General features: G+C 35.5%; 1 protein-coding gene across 7 annotated transcripts in view; it reads right to left on the bottom strand.

The window, feature by feature from the left end:
• KCNT2 (potassium sodium-activated channel subfamily T member 2) overlaps nt 1-21949 on the bottom strand; it is a 410159-nt gene extending 388210 nt beyond the window's left edge. For all 7 annotated transcript variants that reach the window (XM_037985779.2, XM_037985780.2, XM_037985781.2 and 4 more), the window contains exon 1: nt 21270-21949. In XM_037985779.2, the coding sequence (XP_037841707.1) occupies nt 21270-21364 (95 nt within the window). In that variant the 5' untranslated portion in view covers nt 21365-21949. The remainder of the gene's footprint in view (nt 1-21269) is intronic.
• Nucleotides 21950-24904: the final 2955 nt, after the last annotated feature.

The following is a 24904-nucleotide window of genomic DNA, read 5'->3' as shown; positions in this document are numbered from 1 at the left end:
TATAGAGGCAATAAACACAAACAAAACTTTTTTATTAAAAGCACATAAATTTCAACTCTTAATGATAAAATTAGCAGGCCTAGTGTGATGACTCATGACTGCAATCCCAGAACTTTGGGAGACCAAAGTGGCAGATCTCTTGAGCTCCTTGAATTGAGGAGTTTGAGATCAGTCTGTGCAACATGGCAAAACCCCATCTCTATTAAAAAAATACAAAACATTATCTAGGCATGGTGGTGAGTGCCTGTGGTCCCAGCTACTCGGGAGGCTGAGACAGGAGGATCACTTGAGCCTGGGTGGCACAGATTGCAGTGAGCTGAGATTCTGCTGCTACACTCCAGCCTGGGTAATAGAGTTAGACTCTGTCTCAAAATGAAGAAATTAATTAATTAATATACATATAATTAGCAGACTAATCAAGCCATTCACTTCTTTTCTTGCAACTAAATTCCCCATTTTGTTGTTTTATTTAAAATTTCATGGGGTTGTTAAACTCTTGATTTAAAGTTTTAAAACTGTCAGTAATATTATTAAGAATTCAATCATTTGGGGGCAAATTTGTTTGATACTAGTCAACTGATAATCTAGACATCCCCTGCTGCTAGAAGAATAAGAATTCTCACATGCATTGTTATTCATTTCTGTTATCATTAATAAAAGTACCTGATTTATCACTGAGTCACTTTCTTACTCTGCTATTGGCAAAGCCAATATCAAACCACCTTTTCTACTATGAAACATGAACAGAAAGAAATAGTCGGAGACGAATAATTTAGAGGCTACCAACATTAAAATCGAGGGAATTAAAAAAAAAAACCAACCCTAAGTGGTACAACTTACAGTCTCTTCCACCATATCTTACCATTACAAACTATATATTATTCGTGTTCCTCTCCAAGCTATTATTGTATTGATAAAATGTGTCCACATTGAATAATAATAACAGTATTTAATAAGTGTTAATAGAACAGAACTCTTGTTTTCCACAAGTATGAGAGAAAAACATTTGACTTGAAGCTTGACTCTCTAAAACTCAATTAGCATAATATCGTTCAAATGGACTGAGTTTATGAAACATGAACAGCAATAAACTTCTGCTGTGATGATTCTACTTTCCTCAAAGCAACTTAATGAAATATAGAAAATATTTGAATCATGGAAAAAATTTGAATAAAATTTTAACAAGAACTGTCACTTTATACACTTAATGTGTTTTCGAAACTATTTTTTCTAAATCATAAAATATCAAATAACAACATATTGATGACTTCTAAAGACCAAGAAGGTATCATTTAGCAGAAATTATTACCCAGCACTGAGCTAAGGAATTTTCATAAATTACGTATTACCTACCAACAGCAGTAAAATTATTATCCTCATTTTGCAGATGAGAGCACAGACAACTAGAGAGATTACATGATTACCCAAGACTACACAATTACTAAATGCTGGAAGAGGGACCAAACTCATCAGAAAGAGTTGGTTAAGACTTTATGCCCTTAACAGCTCTAATATACTGACATTAAAGAAGCATATGACCTCTAATGTATATTATTTAATTGCTACCAAAGTAATAATACCAGAATTCACAAAGTGTTATCATTTATTAACATTCCATATAATTATTCAGATTGCTGTGTATCATGTCCTAATTTCAGAGTCCTGATTTAGATATAAGGCTATAAGATTTGGCTTTGTAGACTTTGATTACAATAATTTATAGACACATGTTTATATAAGTACTCATAGAAAAAAAATTACTTTCCTTTTAAACTTAAATCTTCTATTTTAATGAAAAAGAAGTATCAAAAATAACTCATAGAGTATGTAACCCAAACTCTTTGATATTTGCTTTTAGAATTAAATTGACTACACATGGCATGGGTAGGAGTAACATGATGAAAAGTAAAATAAAAGTCCACTGCAAAATTAAGACAATTCAAATTCTCCTGTTTAAATACTGACATGCTCCACTGCTCCCAAATATCTAATTAATTTGAGAGAAAATTTTATTCATATTTTCAAAAATGGTAACACTCTCTAGCTCAAGGCCTGCCTGGGTCTTGCCTTGATAAGATAGTGTGGAAAAATTACAATAACTGTAATCAATACTTTAAAAAACCTTTTCTATCAGCTGAGGCAAGGTAAGGGGCGAATTCTCATTTACTATTAACCTGAACTGCTATTTCAAGAGGGAGTGGCTTTTGAATATCTCAAATCTTGCAGTTCAACTTCTGCAGGTTATTTGAACATGCTATTAGTAGCGCTGGCAGTCCATGAACTTTTGATTTGTAATATTTGACTGAAAAGTGACATTCTGTAGCACTGAATGTGGATTAAATAGACGGGGAAAAAAAAAAAAAAAAAAAAAGGAAGACAATCATTTAAAGCAAAAGCTTTTGCCCTAATGCCCCGGGTGCAGTACACCACAAATGTGATGATTTACTTAAAATAATAAAAACATGAATAATATCTATTTTTATCATTAGGTTCTCCAAGAGGGCAATGTCAAAGTGTGATTTATTAATCTTTTTCCTTTACTTTTCTTACTAGCACACAGCAAAACAAAGATTTTATTAGCAAAACAAAAACTGTCTTATTGCAAACATTCTGTTGAGATTTTTAAAAAGCAGTCACTTTTATTGTTATTCTTAATGCATAAGCTGTGTAAATTTCCTTGTTTGTCTTTGTTTTGCCAATGATACAAATCTACAACGATACAATAGTATACCTAGAAAGTAAAAAGGACTAATATAGTTTTCTCTAATCAATTATGTTAAAAACTTACATTTTACAATGATTTATACAAGTTGTATAGTTATGGGCAGCAATTGATTTTTACCAAGAAACAATAATACATAGACTACTACTTGTATATAGGAATGAAATCATATTTCTAGGGTAATGATATGGAAGTATGCATTAAATACCATAAAATAGAAATGCTCATACTTTTATTCCTCAACAGAGTAATTTCATATTTAAGAATTTATTTTAGTAAATCATCAGTGAGGCCCCCAAAAGCCTATAGGTATTTAAAGACAAGAATGTAAAATATTAACATGGAAGCAGCCTAAATATCTAACACCTAATTAAATAAACACGATATATTCATATTATAGAATATTATACTATCAAAAGTAATCTTGTTTAGGAATCTACTTAGAAATACATGTCACAAAACAACGGATTTAAGTAGGTTTACATAAAATATGTTAAGTGAAAACATCAGTTGATATAACTGTATCTTCTATGGTATAACTCCACTTGTATAAACATAATCCTTAAAGTCACTATATATAAAAAACAGCATGTGTGTGTGTGCGCACGTGTGAATAGTCAAAGTATTTTACATGTTCTTCTTTTAACAATTCCACACATTAAAATGTACCAACTATACATTTTTAAGTGTTCTTGAAAGAATTTAACATAGTATTTGTAGTCTAGAGGTGTTGGCATTAAATGTTCAAAATGTATTTTTAAAATAAAATAATAAAATTATTTGAATAGTTTATTAGCAAATAATATTGTAAGTTTAAGCATAACATGTTTCCTTATTTTTCCATTCTGAAACCATCTCTCTTTGGGGAGTTTACCAAACCAAAAACCAATCCCTCTGATACCAGACCCTTCATAATCAATCTAATAAGTTGTTCCATTTCTTATAAAAGTATACAACATGAGTATGTGTATTTGTGACATTTATTCATTAACTCTGATTATATGTGACCTACTATTCCACAGTCTTGATATTCTTGGCTCTCTGTACGTGTTTTGAATACACTGAATTGTCCCTTTCATTCACTCTGTCAGTTATTGAACCTACTGTCTATCATACTCATGCCATTTCATTAAGAGTTATTCAATTTATGCATATAGATTTCTAAATCAATTTTTACTAAGTATTACCTACAGTGTACTCCCAAACCTTCTAAATGCTACTTTTTAAACAGAGAGACTCTGACTTTCCTCTTGCTTTCTTCATTCCAACACCAGAGAACACATTTTTGTAGCCATTGTTGTTTTAAAAATAGTGTGTAGAGTACATACACTATACAGGTTTTAGCTACACTAAAAGCCAAGACTTTACCACTACATAGTATATCCCTGTAACAAAACTGCACTTGTATCCCTTAAATTTACACAAATAAAAAATAAATACAAAGTAAACACACTGTGACCCTCTAGTGTTTGGGAAATCACCAAAACGTTAAAGGACATATTGAAAGGAATAAAGCCAAGAATGCTGCTACTTGTCAATCTTTACTTTTTCCACACTTTTGACTGAGTATAGCTCTTCTTCACACAAGGCATTTAAAATATGCCAAGTGAGCAAAAATACAAAAGGGTGAGGGTAAAAAAGAACTGTATAGAAATCCCACGTTTGCCACAAGTGATCAACAGATGCCAGCCACTGACAGATAATATTTGTTAACAAGCAGAACAGATTCCAATTATGAGATGGCTTGTTATAAGAAAGATAAATAGTATAATGGTCACTGCAGTGGAGGCCAGGTTTCCGGTGATAGCCCCAAGCCCACACTCCTCCTCCAGAGCCTTGCTTTCCTGCTTCCTCACAGACCCTGGCACTACCCTCGTTCTTTTCTTCACTGCCCTTCCAGATAATGTAGGACATGCTCCACCAGGTGAAAACGACTTTTTGGTGATGAGCTGGGGGTAGGCAAGGGCACCATCACTCACAAAATCCTGATGGTTGATCTACTTTAAAATTTTAAGTAAAACAAACCACCTGTTTCTAAATTGATATTTTCACGTTACTTGGCAGTAAAATCGAGTTCACCTCAACCACAACTCATAGGTATGTTCTCTTCCTTATTGATATGGTTGAGATGTTACACCACCTCCAAATCTCATGTTGAAAGGAGATCTCAGGCCAGGTGCAGTGGCTCACGCCTGTAATCCCAGTACTTTGGGAGGATGAGGCGGGTGGATCACTTGAGGCCAGGAATTCAAGACCAGCCTGGGCAACATGGCGAAACCCTGTCTCTACAAAAAGATACAAAAAATTAGCCAGGTGTAGTGGCATGCATCTGTACTCCCAGCTACTCTGGAGGCTGAGGCATGGAGACAGAAAGTAGAAGAATGTTTAGTAGATGCTGGGAGGATAGTGTGGGGGTGTTGGGAGAGGAGGTGGGGATGGTTAATGGGTAACAAAAGTAAAAAAGAAATGTATATATTTATATATATATAATGTTATTCTTTCTTTCTAACTGTATATTTATATATTTATATTTAGAGCACATATTAATATATAACTTTCTAACTATATATAAATATATAAATGTATTTATATAGTTATAATTTTATATATAGTTAGTTATATATTAATATATGTGCTATCAAATGCTTTCTAACCATATATACAGTTATAAATACATATAACATATATGTATATATACATACATATAATCAGATACATATCTATGTATATACACATATAAAAATACATATTTAAAAATATAGAGAGAGAGAGTCAGAAAGAATGAATAAGACCTAGTATTTGATAACACAAGAGGGAGTCTACAGTCAATAATAATTTAAATGTACTTTTATTTTTTTTTATTTCTACAAAATAATTTATATTAAATTTAATAAAAAATATTTTAAGATAATTTAATAAATTAATTTAATAAAATAATGTTTATTTCTATAAAATTTGGGGGGAACAGGTAGTATTTGGCTACATGAGTAAGTTCTTTAGTGGCGATTTGTGAGATTTTGGTGCACCCATCACCCGAGTAGTATACACTGAACCTAATTTGTAGTCTTTTATCCCTCACCCCCCTCCCACCCTTTCCTGCCAAGTCACCAAAGTCCGTTGTATCATTCTTATGCCTTTGCATCCTCATAGCTTAGCTCCCACATATGAGTGAGAACCTACGATGTTTGGTTTTGCATTCCTGAGTTACTTCACTTAGAATAATAGTCTCTAATTCCATCCAAGTTGCTGCAAATGCCATTAATTCATTCTTTTTTATGGCTGAGTAGTATTCCATCATACATACATATACATATATATATATTTGTATATATACACATATATATTTGTATATATATACATATATATATTTGTATATATATACATATATATATATGTTTTCTTTTTCCACTCTTTGATGGGCATTTGGGCTGATTCCAATTTTTTTTCAATTGTGAGTTGTGCTGCTATGAACATGCATGTGCAAGTATCTTTTTGTATAATGACTTCTCTTCCTCTGGGTAGATACCCAGTAGTGGGATTGGTTTTAAAAATAACTGAAAGTGTATAATAGGATTTTTTTGTAACACAAAGGATAAATGCTTGGGGGGATGGATACCCCATTTTCCATGATGTGATTATTACACGTTGCATGCCTGTATCCAAACATCTTATGAACCCCCAAAATATGTACACCTACCATGTACCCACAAAAATTAAAAATTTAAATGTAACAAAAAATCCCACAAAAGATCTGACTTTGTACACATATAATAATAGGAATGTACATGTTTTTGAATAACGTACCTTCTATTTGAATTTTTAGAACATGTTGTTTAGATAATGGTCACAGATGTATTCCACATACTTTTTATTCTTCAAGAAAATCACTCTTTATTCATACTAACACTGCAAAACTAAACAGACCCTAAACTATTATAAGCACTGTTTCTCAATAAGGAAAAGAAAAAGATTTTTACAGAAGACCAACACACACACACACACACACACACACACACGAATTCAATACCGTTCATCTCAACTCTGTATTACTATCATTACCTATGTGAGTATGAGATGGAGTTGATAATTTACAACACCTCCACATGTCCCTTGGACAATGGCACTGCTGGCTGTCAAGCAGATTGATGGTTTTCACTGAGCAATTCCCTATGTAAATTTCAGAATTCACTTTGACAGTCATTTGAACTGTCATAGTATGAATTATGGACTGAAGCACATTCTGCTTTGCTATTTCCACAGAAAAGCTCCTTGTGAATATTAAATTAGATGGGGAGAAGATATTTTCAAGTCAAATACCTTAAACTATGATACCTAGGCTTAGAATGAACATTGAAAACTATTTTGTTTCTAAGGGGGATATGAATTTTAATTCAAATGACTCATTTTTATTATAATAACGTACATATGTATATATGTGGTGGCCTATATATTCATAGCTGTGACTTACTTCTTTTTCTTTTGGCAATATCTTCTTTATACTGCAGAACTAAAATTCTTGGAGACTTTGTATGGACTATTTGTGCTAAATAATGTAGGAGGATCCAAAACGAATTAAATACCTGGTTTTACCCCTAGAAAGTTATGTTACACCTTCAAAAATATAAGCATAATTATAAAACAAAATAATGGAATGTAGAATATATGGATTAATTGGAGTGATTTCAAAATGTCATTAATAACTCTGGCACTGCATCCAACTTAGAGTCTGGTAATGAAAAAGGGGGTGACATGATACCAGATAACCTCAGATCATGGTATGACACAAGCAAAAAGCAGACATCAGCTTGTGAAAAGAGAGATGATTTCTGTGAATAAATACACAGATCAAATTTCAAAAATCATTTTAGGAAGAAAAGTCGATTAATAAAGAGCTTTGAATGTTGAGCTGAGCAGTTTAAATTTCAAATAATAGCATTAATGACATACCATAGATCTTTAAATGTGAATACGACATGGTAAAATCATGTTTAAGAAGACTATGATGAAAATGCGTAGGTTGACCGAGGCTTGAGTTAAGCATTGAAGACTACCTAAGGTAGGGTGCATAAAACAGACCTGGAATAAAGAGCTACACTGGCAAGCGCTGTAGTAATTTAAATAAGATAGGATGAAACTGTACCAAGAAACAACAGGCAGAGCTCAATACCTAATTGAGGAAGGAATTTGAAAAAAATAGTAGAAATCTACTGTAAGTTTTTGAAATGGAGAATTGAAATAATTATATTGATATTAAGGAATTGATATTAATGAATTAATGATATTAATTCACCATAATTGAAATAATTATGGTGATAGTAAAGGTGATAGATAAATTAAAAAGCTGCACTAGTTTGAGGTTATTCATATGATATGAATTCCTTAGCAACGAGAAGTTGGCTATAATAGTCATGTACTTCATATATATCTCTATGTACATATAAACAGTCATTCCTTGGTATCTAGAGGGGATTGGTTTCAGGACCCCTGGGGATACTAAAAACCACAAATGCTCAAGTCTTTGATATAAATGACATAACGTTTGCACATAACTTAATCATACCCTCCCATCAAGTATAAATCTAGATTACTTATAATAACTAGCACAATGTAAATGCTACGTAAATAATTGTAATACTGTACTGGCTTTTCATTTGTATTTTTGTAGTAGATTTATAATTTTTATTTTTAGTTCAATAGTTTTTGGGGTACAGGTGGTTTTTGGTTATGGGGATAAGTGTTTTAGTGGTGATTTCTGAGATTTTAGTACACCCTGAGCAGTGTACACTGTACACAATATATAGTCTTTTATCCCTCACCCTTCCTCCCAACCTTCCCCCCATGTCTCCAAAGTCCATTATATCACTCTTAGGGCTTTGCATCCTCACAGATTAGCTTCCACTTGTAAGTGAGAACATATGGTGCTTGGTTTTCCATTCCTGAGTTATTTCACTTAGAATAATGGCCTCCAGCTCCATCCAATTTGCTCCAAAAGACATTATTTTGTTCGTTGCTATGGCTGAGTTGTATTCCATGGGGGGTGTATGTGTGTGTATATATATATGTATGTATATACGTATACACACACACACACATATTTATATATACGTGTGTATCATTTTCTTTATCCAGTTGTTGGTTGATGGGCACTTAGGTCAGTTCCATATATCTGTAACTGCAAGTAGTGCTGCTATAAATATGCATGTGCATGTGTCGTTTTCAAACACATAGTGACTTCTTTTCCTTTGAGTAGATACCCAGTAGTGGGATTGCTAAATCAAATAGTAGTTCAAGTTTTAGTTTTTCAAGGAATCTCCATAGTGTTTTCCACAGTGGTTGTACTAATTTACATTCCCACCAGCAGTGTAAAAGTGTTCCCTTTTCACCACATCCATGCCAACATTTACTGTTTTTTGACTTCATAATCATGGCCATTCTTGTGGTAGTACGGTGGTATCACATTGTGGTTTTAATTTGCATTTCTCTCATAATTAGTGATGTTGAGCATTTTTTCATGTGTATTGGCTATTTGTGCGTCTTGTTTTGAGACTTATCTATTCATGTCCTTTGCCCACTTTTTGATGGGATTATTTGTTTTTTAAAAATAATTTCCCTCCTTGAATGGTTAAAACCACAGATGCAAAACCCATGGCTATGAGAAGGATGGCTGTATAGGGCTATATTAATAACCAAATTCAGAATTCTTACAAAGTCTTGACTTTTTATTTATTATGTTTGTTTGTTTGTTTGAGGCAGGGTCTTGTGTTGGAGTGCAACTGTGTGATCACGGCTCACTGCAGCCTCAATCCTCCCAAGCTGAAGCAATCCTCCTAGGTCAGCCTCCCGAGTAGCTGGGATTAGAGCACATACCACCACACCTGGCTAATGTTTTGTCCTTTTTTAGTGATGGGGTTTTGCCATTTTTCCCAGTCTGATCTAGAACTCCTGGGCTCAAGCAATCTGTTGCCTTGGCTTCCCAGAGTGCTGGGATAACAGGCATGAGCCACCCCACCCAGCCCTTACGAAGTCTTAATAGAACATTAAATTGTATATTTACTTTGGACACTAGTGGAAAAAGAAAATAAATTAATTAGTACAATATAAGTAAAAAGGAGAGAATAAACATAATTCAGGCTTGTGTTTTGGTTAGAATCCTAGTATATTCTCCACTAAAGGACAGCCATTCTATTATAGTATCTATTGACTACATTTACATATCAGGTTCTCAACAAAGAATATAACTTCTGCCGGGCGCGGTGGCTCACGCCTGTAATCCCAGCACTTTGGGAGGCCAAGGCGGGCAGATCACGAGGTCAGGAGATCGAGACCATCCAGGATAACACGGTGAAACCCCGTCTCTACTAAAAATACAAAGAATTAGCCAGGTGTGGTGGCGGGCGCCAGTAGTCCCAGCCATTGGGGAGGCTGAGGCAGGAGAATGGCGTGAACCCGGGAGGCGGAGCTTGCCGTGAGCCGAGATCGCCCCACTGCACTCCAGCCTGGACCACAGAGGGAGACTCTGCCCTTCCCCCCCACCAAAAAAAGGAATGTAACTTTGTAACTTCAATCTCTTTGCATCCTTTTTGATTAATCAAAGCCACCTACACTTAAAAAAGAAGAAAAAAAAAGATTTTTAAAGAAGGTTAAAAACTTTTTTAAGGAAGATTAAAAGGTTCTTAAGGAAGATTGAAAGACTGAGCAGTGTACACTGTACACAATATATCAATAATATAATCAATCAGTAACCTCATGTACTGTTTTTTTGTTTGTTTGTTTTTGTCCTATAGGATATACCTGAAATACAGTACTGGGTGTGTCCTGTAGATCTACTTTAAGAGAATAATTATCTCTAGTTATAGCAGCACCAGGGAGTGAGAATGTTATGAGTCTTATGAAACTTGCTATTTCATGATAGGAGAGTGGATAAGAATACTGTACACTAACCAAAGATCCACAGGATAAATTTACTTTAAATTTGAGCCCCAAGGAAAGCTGAGTTTCTTCTTAACTACTAGTTCATTTCTCGTCTTATGCGACTGGTCATGCCCTTGTCTTTGCTCTGGCTAACTTTGCAACCCATCTCCCGTAAATACATAGAAATTCATGGAAGTCATACTATCAACCTACATACACTTAACTTGGTTTTTTTCCTTATTATCTTTTCATTCTGTTGTACTTTCTATTTATTCTGTACTATTGCATGAATTTCTGTGAACCACTGCAAATCTTCACAACAGGCAGAACATACTAATAAGTAGGCCTAATGTTAAGTCCTAAATCAAGTAACTTCACCTTATGATATGTAAATTTCATAACATTCCTGCATAGTGTTTTCATTACCACCAGTACAGTGTTGAGAAAAAAATCAATTTCACACTGGTACAAATACTTCAGGAGATAGAAGCATAAACAGGAAATCCTAAAGTCCTACTGAGAAAAACATTGAAAAACAAACCTAGCTATAAAATAATAATAATAATTGTGGATTAACTAAAGTAGCAAAGAAATGAATGACCCTGGCCAAAGCATTCAAAATGGACATTTTAAAACAGTAAGTTAACTATTTGATCTTACATGATGCCTTTTTGATTGATATATGCTCATGATTCATTTATCATTCACTTGCTTTTTCATATTAACCATTCTGCTAAGCAACTGTTATTATTTTGTTCCTGGGATACTAATTACCTTTACCCGATTTCAATCAGTCAATCAATAGTAATCTATACTCCCATAAACACACAAACAAAACCGTTGCCTTAGTTTGTTTTGCTAATTTCCCATTTCATTCTAATTTCTCCAGACTGTCAGAAGAACCATGCTGTACATCTAGAGGGAAAAGGGGTTTTTCTTTCAGAAAGTATAACCAACTTCAAAAATTCCCTAACACTTGTTTTAATCAAATCATTATAACACTGGCCTATGGAGATGCAAGAGCTGTGTGATTTTTCTGACTTCAAAAGTCTTTAAATTTGTTTGAATTTTGTTCTTCCTATTATTTAAATAGCATTAAATCACATTTGTGTATGTTGTAAGCATTGTGAATGGGTATAATAATTAGACTCTGGTTACCTCTTACAGGTTATGTGACTTCGAACAAGTTATGTATTTCTGTACCTTGGTTGATTAATTTGTAAAATGGGAAAAATAACAGAATTTCTCAGAATTGGTATAAAGATTAAATAAAGTAATACGTGTAACTGCTTAGAAAAATGTTTGACACATGCTAAGTACTTGATAAATGTTCTCTGATGTTACAATAAATACTATATTCAATATGATCACACATTTTCACCTTATCTTCTGCATTTTTATTGGAAATGGATGAAATAGCACATAAACTATTTTGAGCAGAGAAAGGTAAGAAATAGAAACAAAATACTGACAGCTTCCATCTATAATTTGCCGATGTAATCACCATATAGTGTGGCAGTGACGGAAGTCATTACCATCACTCCTTAATGGAACCTGTGCAGCTTGCTGATCACCCTATCTGATCCCTAGGGGACAGAGTAGTATTTCAATTTTTGACAGACTTGTCCATTATTAAACTAGACATCTGGCCCCCATTGTTAACAACTAGTTGTTTGTAATATGTGGACAATCTACAAGTTTTCCCACAGGAAGTTAAATGAGGTCCAAATGTGTTAATCCGCTTTTATCCCTATTCACACAGTGATTTACAAGATGGCTAAGTGTGCCCTTGTAATAACAATTCATCATTATGATTCCATGTAAGTCTAGTGAAAGAAAGCCAAGAACAACCAGTTCGTTGTTTCTTAGATTTACAGTTCTCTGGCTTTATATGCAAAGTCCATTTCTTACCCATATTTACATACTGTGAAAATTGGAAGTAATACAACTCTGAATTCAAAGAATGCATACACAGAGGGATATGGTTCTCACCCTTTAAGGCTGTGGCATGATTGCAGTAGTGCTGAGACTACTGAAACACTGATTGGAAGAGAGGTACAACTGAAACTCTAAAGAGGAAAGAGGTCAAAGAGTTGGAGTTGTGCTGCCAGCGATTGTCCCCTACACGTCAGCCACGCTTGACAATTGGGTTCTGTTTTGGTTTTCCTTCACTGCTTCTATTTGTCAGAAAAGACTAAGATAAATACGTCCAATCCAAGGCAAAATTGTGGGAGAAATCTCACTGTCCTTGGTCTCCCTCTTTTGCTGATTATCTTCTGCCTCACATCCAAGAGCATATTTTTCCCTATTTCTTTCAGGCAACTAGGGCTTTCCAGGTTCTCACCTCTTTACCTCTAAACTCCAAAGCCAGCTCCACTTCCCAGTCAAGAAAGACAAGTAAGTCTAATATCACTGGTGAACTAATTTATTTGATTTACATTAATGATTTATTTTTTCAAGTATGTACAGTGGTTCCTCCTTAATTTGAAATTATACTACATCTAAGACTTTATGTATGAGTCAGCTTGTTCTAGCTGTACCTAGTTGTTAAGGAGTCAGGGTCAGAAATTTCTAATTCACTCCTCTGCTTTTATATGACCAGCTACAGAGAATCCAATGTCATTTCACGGTGTTTTCTGGTCTTTATGGAGCCTAGTTTTCTATTCATCTGCTGCAAGCATGTACATGATCAGTCTTCTACATGAGAGGTATGCAATGAAATATCCCAGTGGTTTAGGGTCCTCCAATACCCAGGTGCTGGGACAAATTGTGAGCCCAAATACACATAAAGGTGGAGAGATGGGTTGGTTGGCTGCAAGGCATGCAAAGGAATCTCAGCTGCTAAGAGCACAAAGTTTTTGTTTTTATTACATGAGTGTTTAAGAAAACTACAGTGACAAAACACATAATATCAGAAAAGTCACTATCAGTGATTGTTTTAGTCAACAAAAAACTAACGATGCAGTTTGGTTGACAAAGTAAAACATGGTTATCATGTGTGGTGAATTTCTTGATTTCTATGTTCTGGAGCACAATAATAGTCATACATGTATATTAGATATCCATACTTGATATGGATTACATTGCATGTTTGACAGAGGAACAGTGTTCTATATTTTATTTAATTGCAAGAGTAAAACAGTATCTATGCTCAATATTGACAATTTGTTTATTTATAAAGTTTGATCATTTGCTGATGCCTTTAAACTTTCACACACCACCACCACTTCTACTTCTGAAGAAGTTTCTGGCCCTGCGTATCCATCTCTACTCTACATAAGCAGAAAACTCGAGATGAGAAGGGACTTAAAGTTCCCCACCTTCACTTGCAGCCTACCGTCTACAACCCCACCCAACTAATTTTGACTTTGTGCTGAGTATGAAATTGTGTCAGTGCTCCAGGCCCACCCTTCTTTTCTGTAAATGATTTTCTCCATAGCTATGGATGGCTTCAGTAACAAGCCACATGTAAGGCCCAGTTTGGTCTCTTAAACTCTAGACCCATACTTCCAAATGCCTCCTGACTTTCCTCAGTTCCTTGAAAATGCCTTGCTCTCTCCCGACACTGGCCTTTTAGGCAAGCTGCTCCTTGGCCTAAAATACTCTTTTCCCATTTAATCTACCAGCATCTTCTCTTTCTTAGACCTCGATCTCAACACAGGTTTCTTTGAAAACTTTCCCCAAACCACCATTTCATCTGCCAGACTAGACTCATCTTCCATCATGCTCTCTCATAAAATTGTGCAATTCTCCTTTATAGTGTAGCACAACTGTAATTAAGTTCATGTATGTATTTTTAAATCTAATATCGGTTTCCACTACTGTAAAATCATTTACATCTGAACTAGGTCTGTTTTGCTCACAATTTTATCCCTAGTGCTTAGTGTGCTTCTTGATAATTAGTAGGTGTTTAATGTCTGTGAAAGAATGATGCCAATGTTGTTAAGGGTTTCTGCAGGCTATCATTTAAATTTTGAAATGATAAAGACCAATATATCCACATCTGTCAGAAGTTTCTGTAGGGAGATGTTATTTAGCAAAAACATAACTGGCTCTACTGATACAGTGGTTATTTTAATCCGCTTATAATGATGGTGTTTTACCAATTTTATTTTATTTATTTTTATTTTTATTTTTTTGAGACAGTCTTGCTCTGTCGCCCAGGCTGGAGTGCAGTGGCGCGATCTCAGCTGACTGCAAGCTCCGCCGCCCGGGTTCACGCCATTCTCCTGCCTCAGCCTCCTGAGTAGCTGGGACTACAGGCGCCCGCCACCGCGCCCGGCTACTTTTTTGTATTTTTAGTAGAGACGGGGTTTCACCGTGGTTTCGATCTCCTGACCTTGTGATCCGCCCGCCTCGGCCTCCCAAAGTGCTGGGATTACAGGCGTGAGCCACTGCGCCCGGCCAGTTTCACCAATTTTATAGCCATCATACCAATTCTCTGACCCTGTATGTTAGCCTACTTCATTTTTTTTTCAGAATTGCCACATAAGATTACAAAGCAATATAAAAGATAAATTGCCCCCATACTGCATTTTTATTCCTAAATATTTTATCTAAAAGTCTTATTTCTTTGGTAATATGTGAGACATTCATATTCATCCTAATTTCAAAAAGAAGTTGAGCAGATGACTATAATATATTGTTATCAATGTGGACACAGTTTATCCTATTCACTATTTCACAATGTTTAGATAGATGTCTGTTATTTAAATTACAACTCAATTGCTAATGATTAAGATCCTGTGAACAGGGTTTTTTTCCTATGACCCATAAAAAAAATCCCATATCCAATCAAAGATTGTCAAAGATTAAAAATAATTGTCTTTCTGGATAATTACTTATTGTTTTGATTGCTTTTGTAGAGAAAATTTTAATTATAAATTTAAAACTCAGAAAAAAGACATCTTGATGAAGGATACTGCTCAACATTAAATATTGCTCAGAAAAAGGCCAACTTAATTTCAAATTATAAGTATATAAAGCAACTGATTACCATTTCACTGTAAAAAATATTGCTTTTTGCTCTATTTTCTAAAGATAACTTAGACAAGCATGGTGCATAATAAATAATATGACATAGGCAATACATGAATACTCTAATAACAACAGATGAACCATTAATGCTAAAATGATTGATTGCTATGATCTCAATGCTGGTGTCCCCATGAAATTCATATATTGGAACATAATACCGAATGTGACAGTATTCAGAAGTGGAACCCCGGGGAAGCGATTAAGTCACTCACAGAAGTACTGCTAATATATAACCAAGTACAGAAAGTGGATATATGATAGCTGTTAACTTGAATCAGACTTTAAAAACAAAGTGTCAATAATTTGAAAAGTCACATTTCAATTTTATTTATAAGAGTTGGTCAAAAGAAAAGAACTCTGTGTGTTTTATATAAAATATTGATGTCTGAATTCTTAGTAGTGATTGAAAAACAATAATTATTAAGTAATATACTTTTCTCTGCATTTTATGTATTACCCTATATATATTCAAAGTCTATTTTTTATACCATTACCTGTTTAAGTTTCTAATTTTCTATTGTGGATTTTTTCATAATATAGTCGATACTGATAAGAAACACAGGATTGTCTAAACTTTTCCTAAAGTAAATGCTTAAATCATTTTTGCAGACATTGTATATGCATAGTTGATGCCACTATCTGATTAAAGAGTAAAAATAATGTGTCATTCATTTTAATGGCACTCAAAAATTTAAAATTGTCTTTACTAACCTGAACTTAAAATTTAGAATAAATATTTTATAAGAAATGACTGCTTTTCAAAACAATATATAATTTATTATGGGGGATAAAATTAGTAATTTGTAAAATGCTTAATATGCCAATTCAAAATCCATTCTCACAACTGAATTTGATTATGTAAAGCAATATATTTTGCAGTTTATATCTAAAATTACACATATTCCAAATGCTGTTGAAATATTTGTCTATTTTTATAAATACATCTTAAACTGTTAATTGGATTGACTTGTACTGTGTTAAAATCCTTTAATGTTTTAACAACTACAATGCATTAGTTGACTTCCTTTAATTACTTCTAAACGCCACCTATAAAATACAACAGGTATACATGAAATTATTGGATTTGAAACAAGTGACCTGATTTTTGAAAACTAGAATGGTCTTAATTAAATAAATGACTTTCTCTTCTATGGCTACAACTGAGGATTTTCCATTAACAGTAATTGGAATTGCGACAATTTATTCACATTAAGTGCATTGTGTTCCAAAGTTTAAAAAAAATTACTAAATCATGATGAAACAGGAGAAGGCTTGTATAAGTGTCTCATGACTTTTAAAACCTATAACTTACCAGTCTTTAACTGCAGGAGAATACCCTAAATCTTTATTGCTTTGTGAATCGTAGAAATATTAAAAGAGAAAACAGGTTTGGAGCAGTGGCTCACACCTATAATCCCAGCACTTTGGGAGGCCAAGTCAGGAAGATGGTTTGGTGCCAGGAGTTGAATATTGAATGTTGAATGCCTTGAGCCATCTCTAATACGTGACTTCAACTACTTTATTTTCAAGCAAATGCCGAATATCCTTTCTGCAAATGGTACAGAATCTTCTTGACAGTCTTAAAATGGAAATTCTATAAGGACATCATCATAACATAAACAATACTGTCAATATTCTGGGGTAAATTAACCTCTTATCATATCTGTGACCTCCTCTAGACTGAGCACTATTTCATATTCCTTTCCATAGTTGTCCCAAAACCTAACTTAATGGGGCTCTGAGATGTAGCAAACATTCAAATATTAGCTGAATGAATACATGGCCATTAAAGACATATCATACAAACCACGTGAATTCGATTTTTGTTTTTTACTCAGGATGTCAAACAAGTAAGTGTGCATCATATATACAAAAGACATCCCTACACATAAGCAATATTCTCATTTAACAACTCTCAAATTTATTTTGTGGCCTCACAGAAGTAGTGTTATCCATGTGCTAAGTTCTCTGCACTGCTGTGTCTAACCCTATTCCCATATGTCCTACTCAGAAAATGATATCAGAGTGTAAATGAGAGAGAAGCAATTATCTAAGGATAGCATTAAGATAATACAAACACATATATATTCATTACATATATTATAACATATTATTCATCACATATATTTGTAATATATGATGCATTACATAACAATATACAATTTTTAGCATATCATATGCAATATTTTATAATACATATATTATAAAACAATGCAGATCTGTTACATATACACTATATACATTACATGTACATTATGCCAGTGTAGGTGTATGTGTTTATACCTACACAAAAGGTGGCACAATATAAATTTAGGTGACCTACTTATCCAAAGTTGGTTCACAGAAAATCTATGGTATGGAATACATACTTCCTACATCCTAATAGGCCCCTCAATATTATGTCTTTAACAACACCCATTTGAGTATCTATGATATGCTTCATTCATTTTCATATGCCAGTCAACTATGACCTAAGATGGAATTTGAAATTCTTACAGCGAGGAACAAGGTAGAAGTGTTTATGTTCCTACATTTGGAACACAATTCCCCCATCATTACAAGGATGTGGCTCTCTAGATCCAGAAGACAGCTATCTTGATTCAGATTCTGCCAGAAGGTAAGCTTGAGATAAGATTGCAGCAGAAGCAGTTTATTTGGGAATTGATCACAAATAAAATACCAGTAGGGGAGAAGAGAGACAGAAGCCAATAAAGCTTTGAGTATTAAGCCAGTTATCACTGCGGGCAAGTGGAGCTCAGTCCCTTTGGACACCGTGTAGAATATGCTTCAGAATTATCCAAGCTGAGGAGCAAGGAAGCAAAAGTATTGATTCAGAAATAGCCTACTTACTCAGTGACACTCTAGCTTTTTCTCCAAGCAGGACTGTGTGCACCTGAGGTTGGTGATGGGGAGAAAACTTCATGCAGGAGGTGTTCGATGAAAGTTGCTTTGAAAATATGGGCAGAGCACTAAATGTATCTGCTGTTGGAAATGACCTACGTACTCCTACATGAAAGAGGGCTTCCTCCTCAACTCTATAGGAATTAAGTCCAAGAAGATAACTGAGTAGAATAAGATTGCTATTCAGGCGTAATTGCAAAGAGGAATTTGTCACCATAGTATAGACAAGGAAGATGACTCCACCTACCACATATTGGCTTAGGATTTTGAAAAGGAAAAAAGAAAAAAAGGATTGCAAACAGCAAATCAAAAGTGAACAAGGGAACTAACATTTAATGAGCACCTGAACAATGCTAGGTGCTGTAAATTATTCTTAAAAGTTCAAATAAATTAAATGAAAAGAACTTAAGAATTTCTTGATGGATTTGAAGAACAATGAGCTGAACTGAAGAGTCATCTTTACACTGATAAGATATAATATCCAAGACTAGTATTTAATTTACCAAAATTTCAGTTTCTTTGTGCCTAACATAATTACCTGCTATTCAGAGTTTGAGGATTAACTAAGAGAGAACATATCACACAGTTAAAAGAACCTGGGAGAACTTAGTTCCAACTAAATGTTAGTTCTGTGCCTCTCCATCCTTCCTCTTGTCACAGTTTTATAAGATAAATTGTATAATTCCCATTATAAAAAATAAGATTGCTGAATCTCATAATGGCTGAATGACTTTCCCAACGCCACCCAGCTAGTGAAGGAAACAGCCAAGGACTGAAGTCTGGGTTTCTTTGATTCCAAGTATCTTGCCTTCAAAGATTAACAACAAATGGAACCAAAATCAAAAAACAGTTTTCCGTGAAGCCACAAAATTAGCCAAGTCCTTAAAAATGGTTGAATGATTGTCTTAAATGTTTAATAACGCATTTTAGTGGCAAAAGTGGCCTGCTTTTTAAGTTAAAGTTGGGCTAGCATGACCTTTTAATATAACATAACATTTTAACCATTCTGTAAAACTTTTTTAATATAGCAATGATCCATTTAGGCAGTGTTTAACTAACCAAAATTCTTAATTACTAAAATATTTCTGCAGCATCCTTAAAAAAATGAGGGCAACCACATGAAAATTAACATATTGGATATGATATTTAAAACAAACAAACAAGCAACAATACCATCACTATAACCAAAGTATGTGCTTTATGTGTTTAATCTATCTCACACTTTCTCCAAAGAGGATTTCTATTCTATATAATGATCCTGAGGTCCTGAACTAAGTGTATATTCAGTCACTAGGAACACCATGCTACACTTAAAAAGCCATTTAACCATGCTAATACAGTTTATCTAAATGTCAATTTGTATTACAAATTCACTTAAAAATTTTCTTTATCTTCAGTTTACTCACTTTACAAGAATACTGAGAAATTGGTATTACTTCTTTACATTTTTAGCCAATAAATGTGCTTTTGCTTAAAAGAGATTGAATCAAAATATCCTCTACAAAACATCTATCTCCCTTCAAATTACTAATATGAGACCAAACAAGATGCCCATAATTGATGCTCAAGATAAAATCCTGGGTGTGGAGAGACAGGAGTTGGTATGGGGAGCTGAAAAGGTGGAGAAAAGAAACAGAGTGTATTGGCCAGTGGTGAATGAGAAGCGGATTTTGGATTGGACCAATAATGGGTCTTTTATATAATTAAAATAGAACATCAATACTAAACTAAACTTCAATGAAACATTTCAATTGAGTTAAGAACCTAGTTAGTATACATGTATTATTTTAAAACAAAGAAATGTGGCATGTGATATATGGGATGACTATTCCAGAAAATACTAAATTCACTGAAATACAAAATGTGCTTGAGACAGAAATAGACAGAGGAATTTCAGAAGTTTGTGCAAAGCAGTAGTGCTATAAATAAAACACATGAACAATATTTTGCTAGCAATAAATATTCTAGTTTTGAAACTTAGTTGTAATTTTGAGACATACATGCTGTTTCAGTTAAAAAAATATACTAGTTATGAAAAGGTTGTATCATGTTATACAAACACCGTTATTCATAATGGTCAGAGTTACCTGTTCAAAGTGAGTATATTCTATTAAAAGGGTTGTCATTTTCACTAACTACCTGTTACATATTTAAACCAATTGTCTACCCAAAGCTCCAAATGTTTAAACAGCATAAAATTTCCAGTGGCAAGTAGACACCTACTCAAGACAACACAGACAAGGAGTAGGTAAATAAACTCAGGAGATTTTAAGTTTCTAATGTGCTTTTTCAAACAACTTGCATGCAATTTTGAGTTTGATTAACCACACCTAAGGAAAAAACGCAAATTTTTTGGAACTGATATTGCATACCATTTGGGTGTATTGTACCTCTGATACCAGCCTTATACACATCCTAGAAAAGCATAGATAGACAAAAGAATAAGCACCAAATGAATGCAATAAATACCTTGCAAGAATAAGAAAAGTGTAAAGGAAAGGAGTTCCTTATCTATAGCAACAGTTCTATAGAGTCAAAATGGAGAGACAAATCAGAATCTCTTTTACTCCCTCCCCCAGCCTTAGTCTCCCTCTCTGGCTCCGTTTTCCTTTTCTCCCTCCTTTCCCCACTTCGGCCCTCCCATTTCCGTCTCTTTTTCAGCAATATTTACAGAACAATCCTCCACCACACCACTCACCTGTCATCGTTTTGCCATCCTTGGTCCCCTAGCAGCAAATCTCGAAACCTGTACCTGGGAGGCAGAGGGGGCACTTCGCTCTCCAAATCAACCATCCTTCCTCAAAGAGTGGGAAACATCAAACAACAAATGGAGGAGAGGAGGGGGAAAGAAAGAAAATATTGCGGAGTAGAGGGAGAGGACTAACAAGACGCTGTGGCCGAGAGAGGGATGGGAGAAGGGGAAGGGGACAGGGAGGGGGAGGGGGTCGGCTAGGAGCCGGAAGCTAAGGCTTGAAAGGGGGCTGGCTCCTCTTTCCTGAGGGTGTAATGGGGATGATGCAAACCCAACCCAGGAGCAAAAGTCTGGCTCTGACAAGAATCAACGCTGCCAAGGAACCGCCCCCAGGCTCGGCACCGCCTCTGGTCCCCAGGACCAGGGGGAGGCGAGTATAAAAAGTTACTTCGCCGAAAAAGACGCGCGGTGCCTAGAAAGAGGGGAGAGGGGTGGGAGTGAGCGCCGCTTGATGGTGAAGCACTTTCCTTAAAGGCAGGTGGCAGATCCTCCCAGAGGGCAGCCGCCCGGCCGCTGTTCTCTCGAGCGGGCTTGCACCCGGCACAGCCCCGAGCTGGCGGGAGTCGGGGGCGGTGGGTTTTGGCCCCAGACGCGTCCAACCCCGCTCTCCCCGCAATCTCCCTGCGGAGCTGGAGCTGGAGGCCCAGCCAATGAGACTCCCCCTCATTAGCATAGCACAGTGACGGCACGGGGGTGCCTTGGGGACAACCAATGGGGGCGAGCTAATTAGCGGATTGCGGGGCTCCAGACCCTTCTCTGGAAGGAGGGGGGCCAGGGTGCTTGGAGTGTTCCAGTATGCCACCAGCTCCCTCGCTTTGATCGCCTTCAGTCCAGGTGGGCGGGATGAAAAAATTGCACGTTTCTGGAAAGGGAATCCCCACTCTCAGCCCCAGGAAAATCCCATTTTTTTGTCACATTCTGAAAGAAGGGAGGTGTTTCCCTGAACTCGGGGAAAAATGAAGGGCCACCTTAGGCCGCTGAAGAGAAGCATTTGGATGACAGGGAAAGCACATCGAAACGCACTGAGGATTTTACAGTAGTGAGTTGCTATTACTGCTGTTGCTGCTACTAGCAGCGTTGTGGGCTTCCAGGTGGCCTGGCCTCAGCCTTGGGTCCGCTCCTACTAGTGGTTCACACGGAGGAAGAAGTGAGCTCGAGACACCAGGGCCTTTTTTTTTTTTTTTTTCAGTAAGAACCACTGCTTATATGAACCCTGCTACACAAGCTCTGGTTCTATTTGCGCTCACCGTTCCTTCCTTCAAAAACTGATTGCATCAGAGTATATACAGACCGAATACTGACCACCTGACAGCCTGGGCGGGAGGATACCCATATAGCTTCTCCTGCCCTTACTTAAGAACCTCTCTGTGTGAAGGAATAAGTTTGTTCCTTGATAAATGGATAAAATGTGAGAGACAGTAATCAAAGAACATATAGAGGGATTTGGAATTACCTGTGAGATATACACACTTCTTCGAGGTGGGGGTCAAGGAAGACATTGAAAATGAACCAAGCCTTCTATATTCGTTCGCAGCCTACTTTAGGGAAAAGAAGAAACGTGAAGCAAGCAGAGATAATAGTATGAGTAGAGGCATAGTGATTTTTTAAGAATATATGGCTTATCCAGAAAATAGTGATTAATTTGGCTGATTAATGCTCCGTAGAGGTCATGTAGCAGAGGGTTTATTTAAGAAGCTAGAAATGAAGGAAGAAATCACGAAAACGTATAACATCAAATGAAATATGATGATTACTGAATCCTGAAAAATAGCAGTTGAAATAAAAGTCATACCATTTGTCTCTATCTTCAAAATCCTACTCATTCTTCCAGATCCATCTCAAATGACATATCCTTCGTTAGATTTCTTGGTTTTTCCAGCTGCTTATGATGGCTTCTTCCTTTGAACCCCTTTGTTTGAACACTTCATAACCCATGTGGGTATTTTGCCTGGAGTGCTTACTATAACCTGACCTGCTATCTGTGCGTTTTTCTTACATCTCTTCCCCTCTCCCTGTGGCTTAGCTTCCTCTAGCACAGGACCTTCAAAATAGCCACATTTCAACAAATAGGTGTGGAGTTGTATTAAAACCTATTAAACCTAGGAAATTAAGCATGGTTTTTTTCCATCCATACTTGCGCTCCTGTGGTATGTGTTTGTTTATGAAATCATAATTTAGCATGAACTTTTGTAATTACTTTACTAAATAAGAAAGTAATATTACTACATTATTAGTTTATACAGATAGGGAGAGAGGGAGAGAGAGAGAAAGATCTGGTTTACATTTTAGATCTTATCATCTCCTATTAAAATTGTTCTATTAATTGTATTTTTAATGTTCCAGGTTAATATTTATATTGCTATAGTCTAACTGTATTATTTGGATAACAGAAAATCTGAAATATTTACATGTCATTAACAGACTAAAAATCAAGACAATAAGAAAAGAAAAAAATAGCAATCACTTGTTAGTCCTGGGATGCTGGAGGTTAGAGGATAAAGCAACATTTTACTTAAAAGAAAGCTATGTGCCTCCATTTTACTGTTTGTGAAAATATTAGTCATTATACTTCCAAATACTCAGATAACGGTTTAGGAGAGAACAAATAGTACATTAAAATAAATAAATAAATAAATAAATAAATAAGAAAAAATCTACTCAGCTAATAGTGTGTGCCATTAAGCATACAAACGATACAAAGTAATGTGCTCAGCCCAACCAATTAGAAACTACTGCATTGACAATACTTTGATTCTCTGGTGTGTCTTGAAATTGTCCAAGTGAATTTTTTTTACTATTAACTTAAGAAAATTAGAATAATAATGTGATATAGGAAATGCTATTGATACGGTTTGGCTCTATGTCCCCACCCAAATCACATCTTGAATTACACTCCTATAATTCTCACGTGTTGCAGAAGGGACCCAGTGGGAGATAATCTGAATCATGGCAGTAGTATACCCCATACTGTTCTCATCATAGTGAATGAGTCTCGTGAGATCTGATGGTTTTATCAAGGGTTTCCGCTTTTGCATCCTCCTCATTTTCTCTTATCACCGCCATGTAAGAAGGGCCTTTAGCCTCTCGTCATGATTCTGAGGCCTCCTCAACAATGTAGAACAACTGTAAGTCCAGTTAAACCTCTTTTTCTTCCCAGTCTCGGGCACGTCTGTATCAGCAGTGTGAAAATAGACTAATACAGTAAATTAGTACCAGCAGAGTGGGCATTACTGAAATGATACCCAAAAACACGGAAGCGACTTTGGAACTGGGTATCAGTCAGAGACTGGAACACTTTGGAGGGCTTAGAAAGAGACAGGAATATGTGGAAAAGTTTGGAAGCTCCTAGAGACCTGTTAAATGACTTTGACAAAATTGTTGATAGTGATATGAACAATAAAGCCCAGATTGAGGTGGTCTCAGATGAAGATGAGGAACTTGTTGGGAACTGGAGTAAAGGCGACTCTTGTTATGTTTTAGCAAATAGACTGGCAGCATTTTGCCCCTGCCCTAGAGATTTGCGGAACTTTGAATTTGAGAGAGATGATTTTAGGGTATCTGGCAGAATAAATTTCTAAGTA

This window comes from Chlorocebus sabaeus, chromosome 25, assembly GCF_047675955.1.
Source record: "Chlorocebus sabaeus isolate Y175 chromosome 25, mChlSab1.0.hap1, whole genome shotgun sequence".
NCBI lineage: Eukaryota > Metazoa > Chordata > Mammalia > Primates > Cercopithecidae > Chlorocebus > Chlorocebus sabaeus.
Note: the sequence above shows the minus strand (reverse complement) of the source record. Positions and strands in the feature narration are given on the sequence as shown.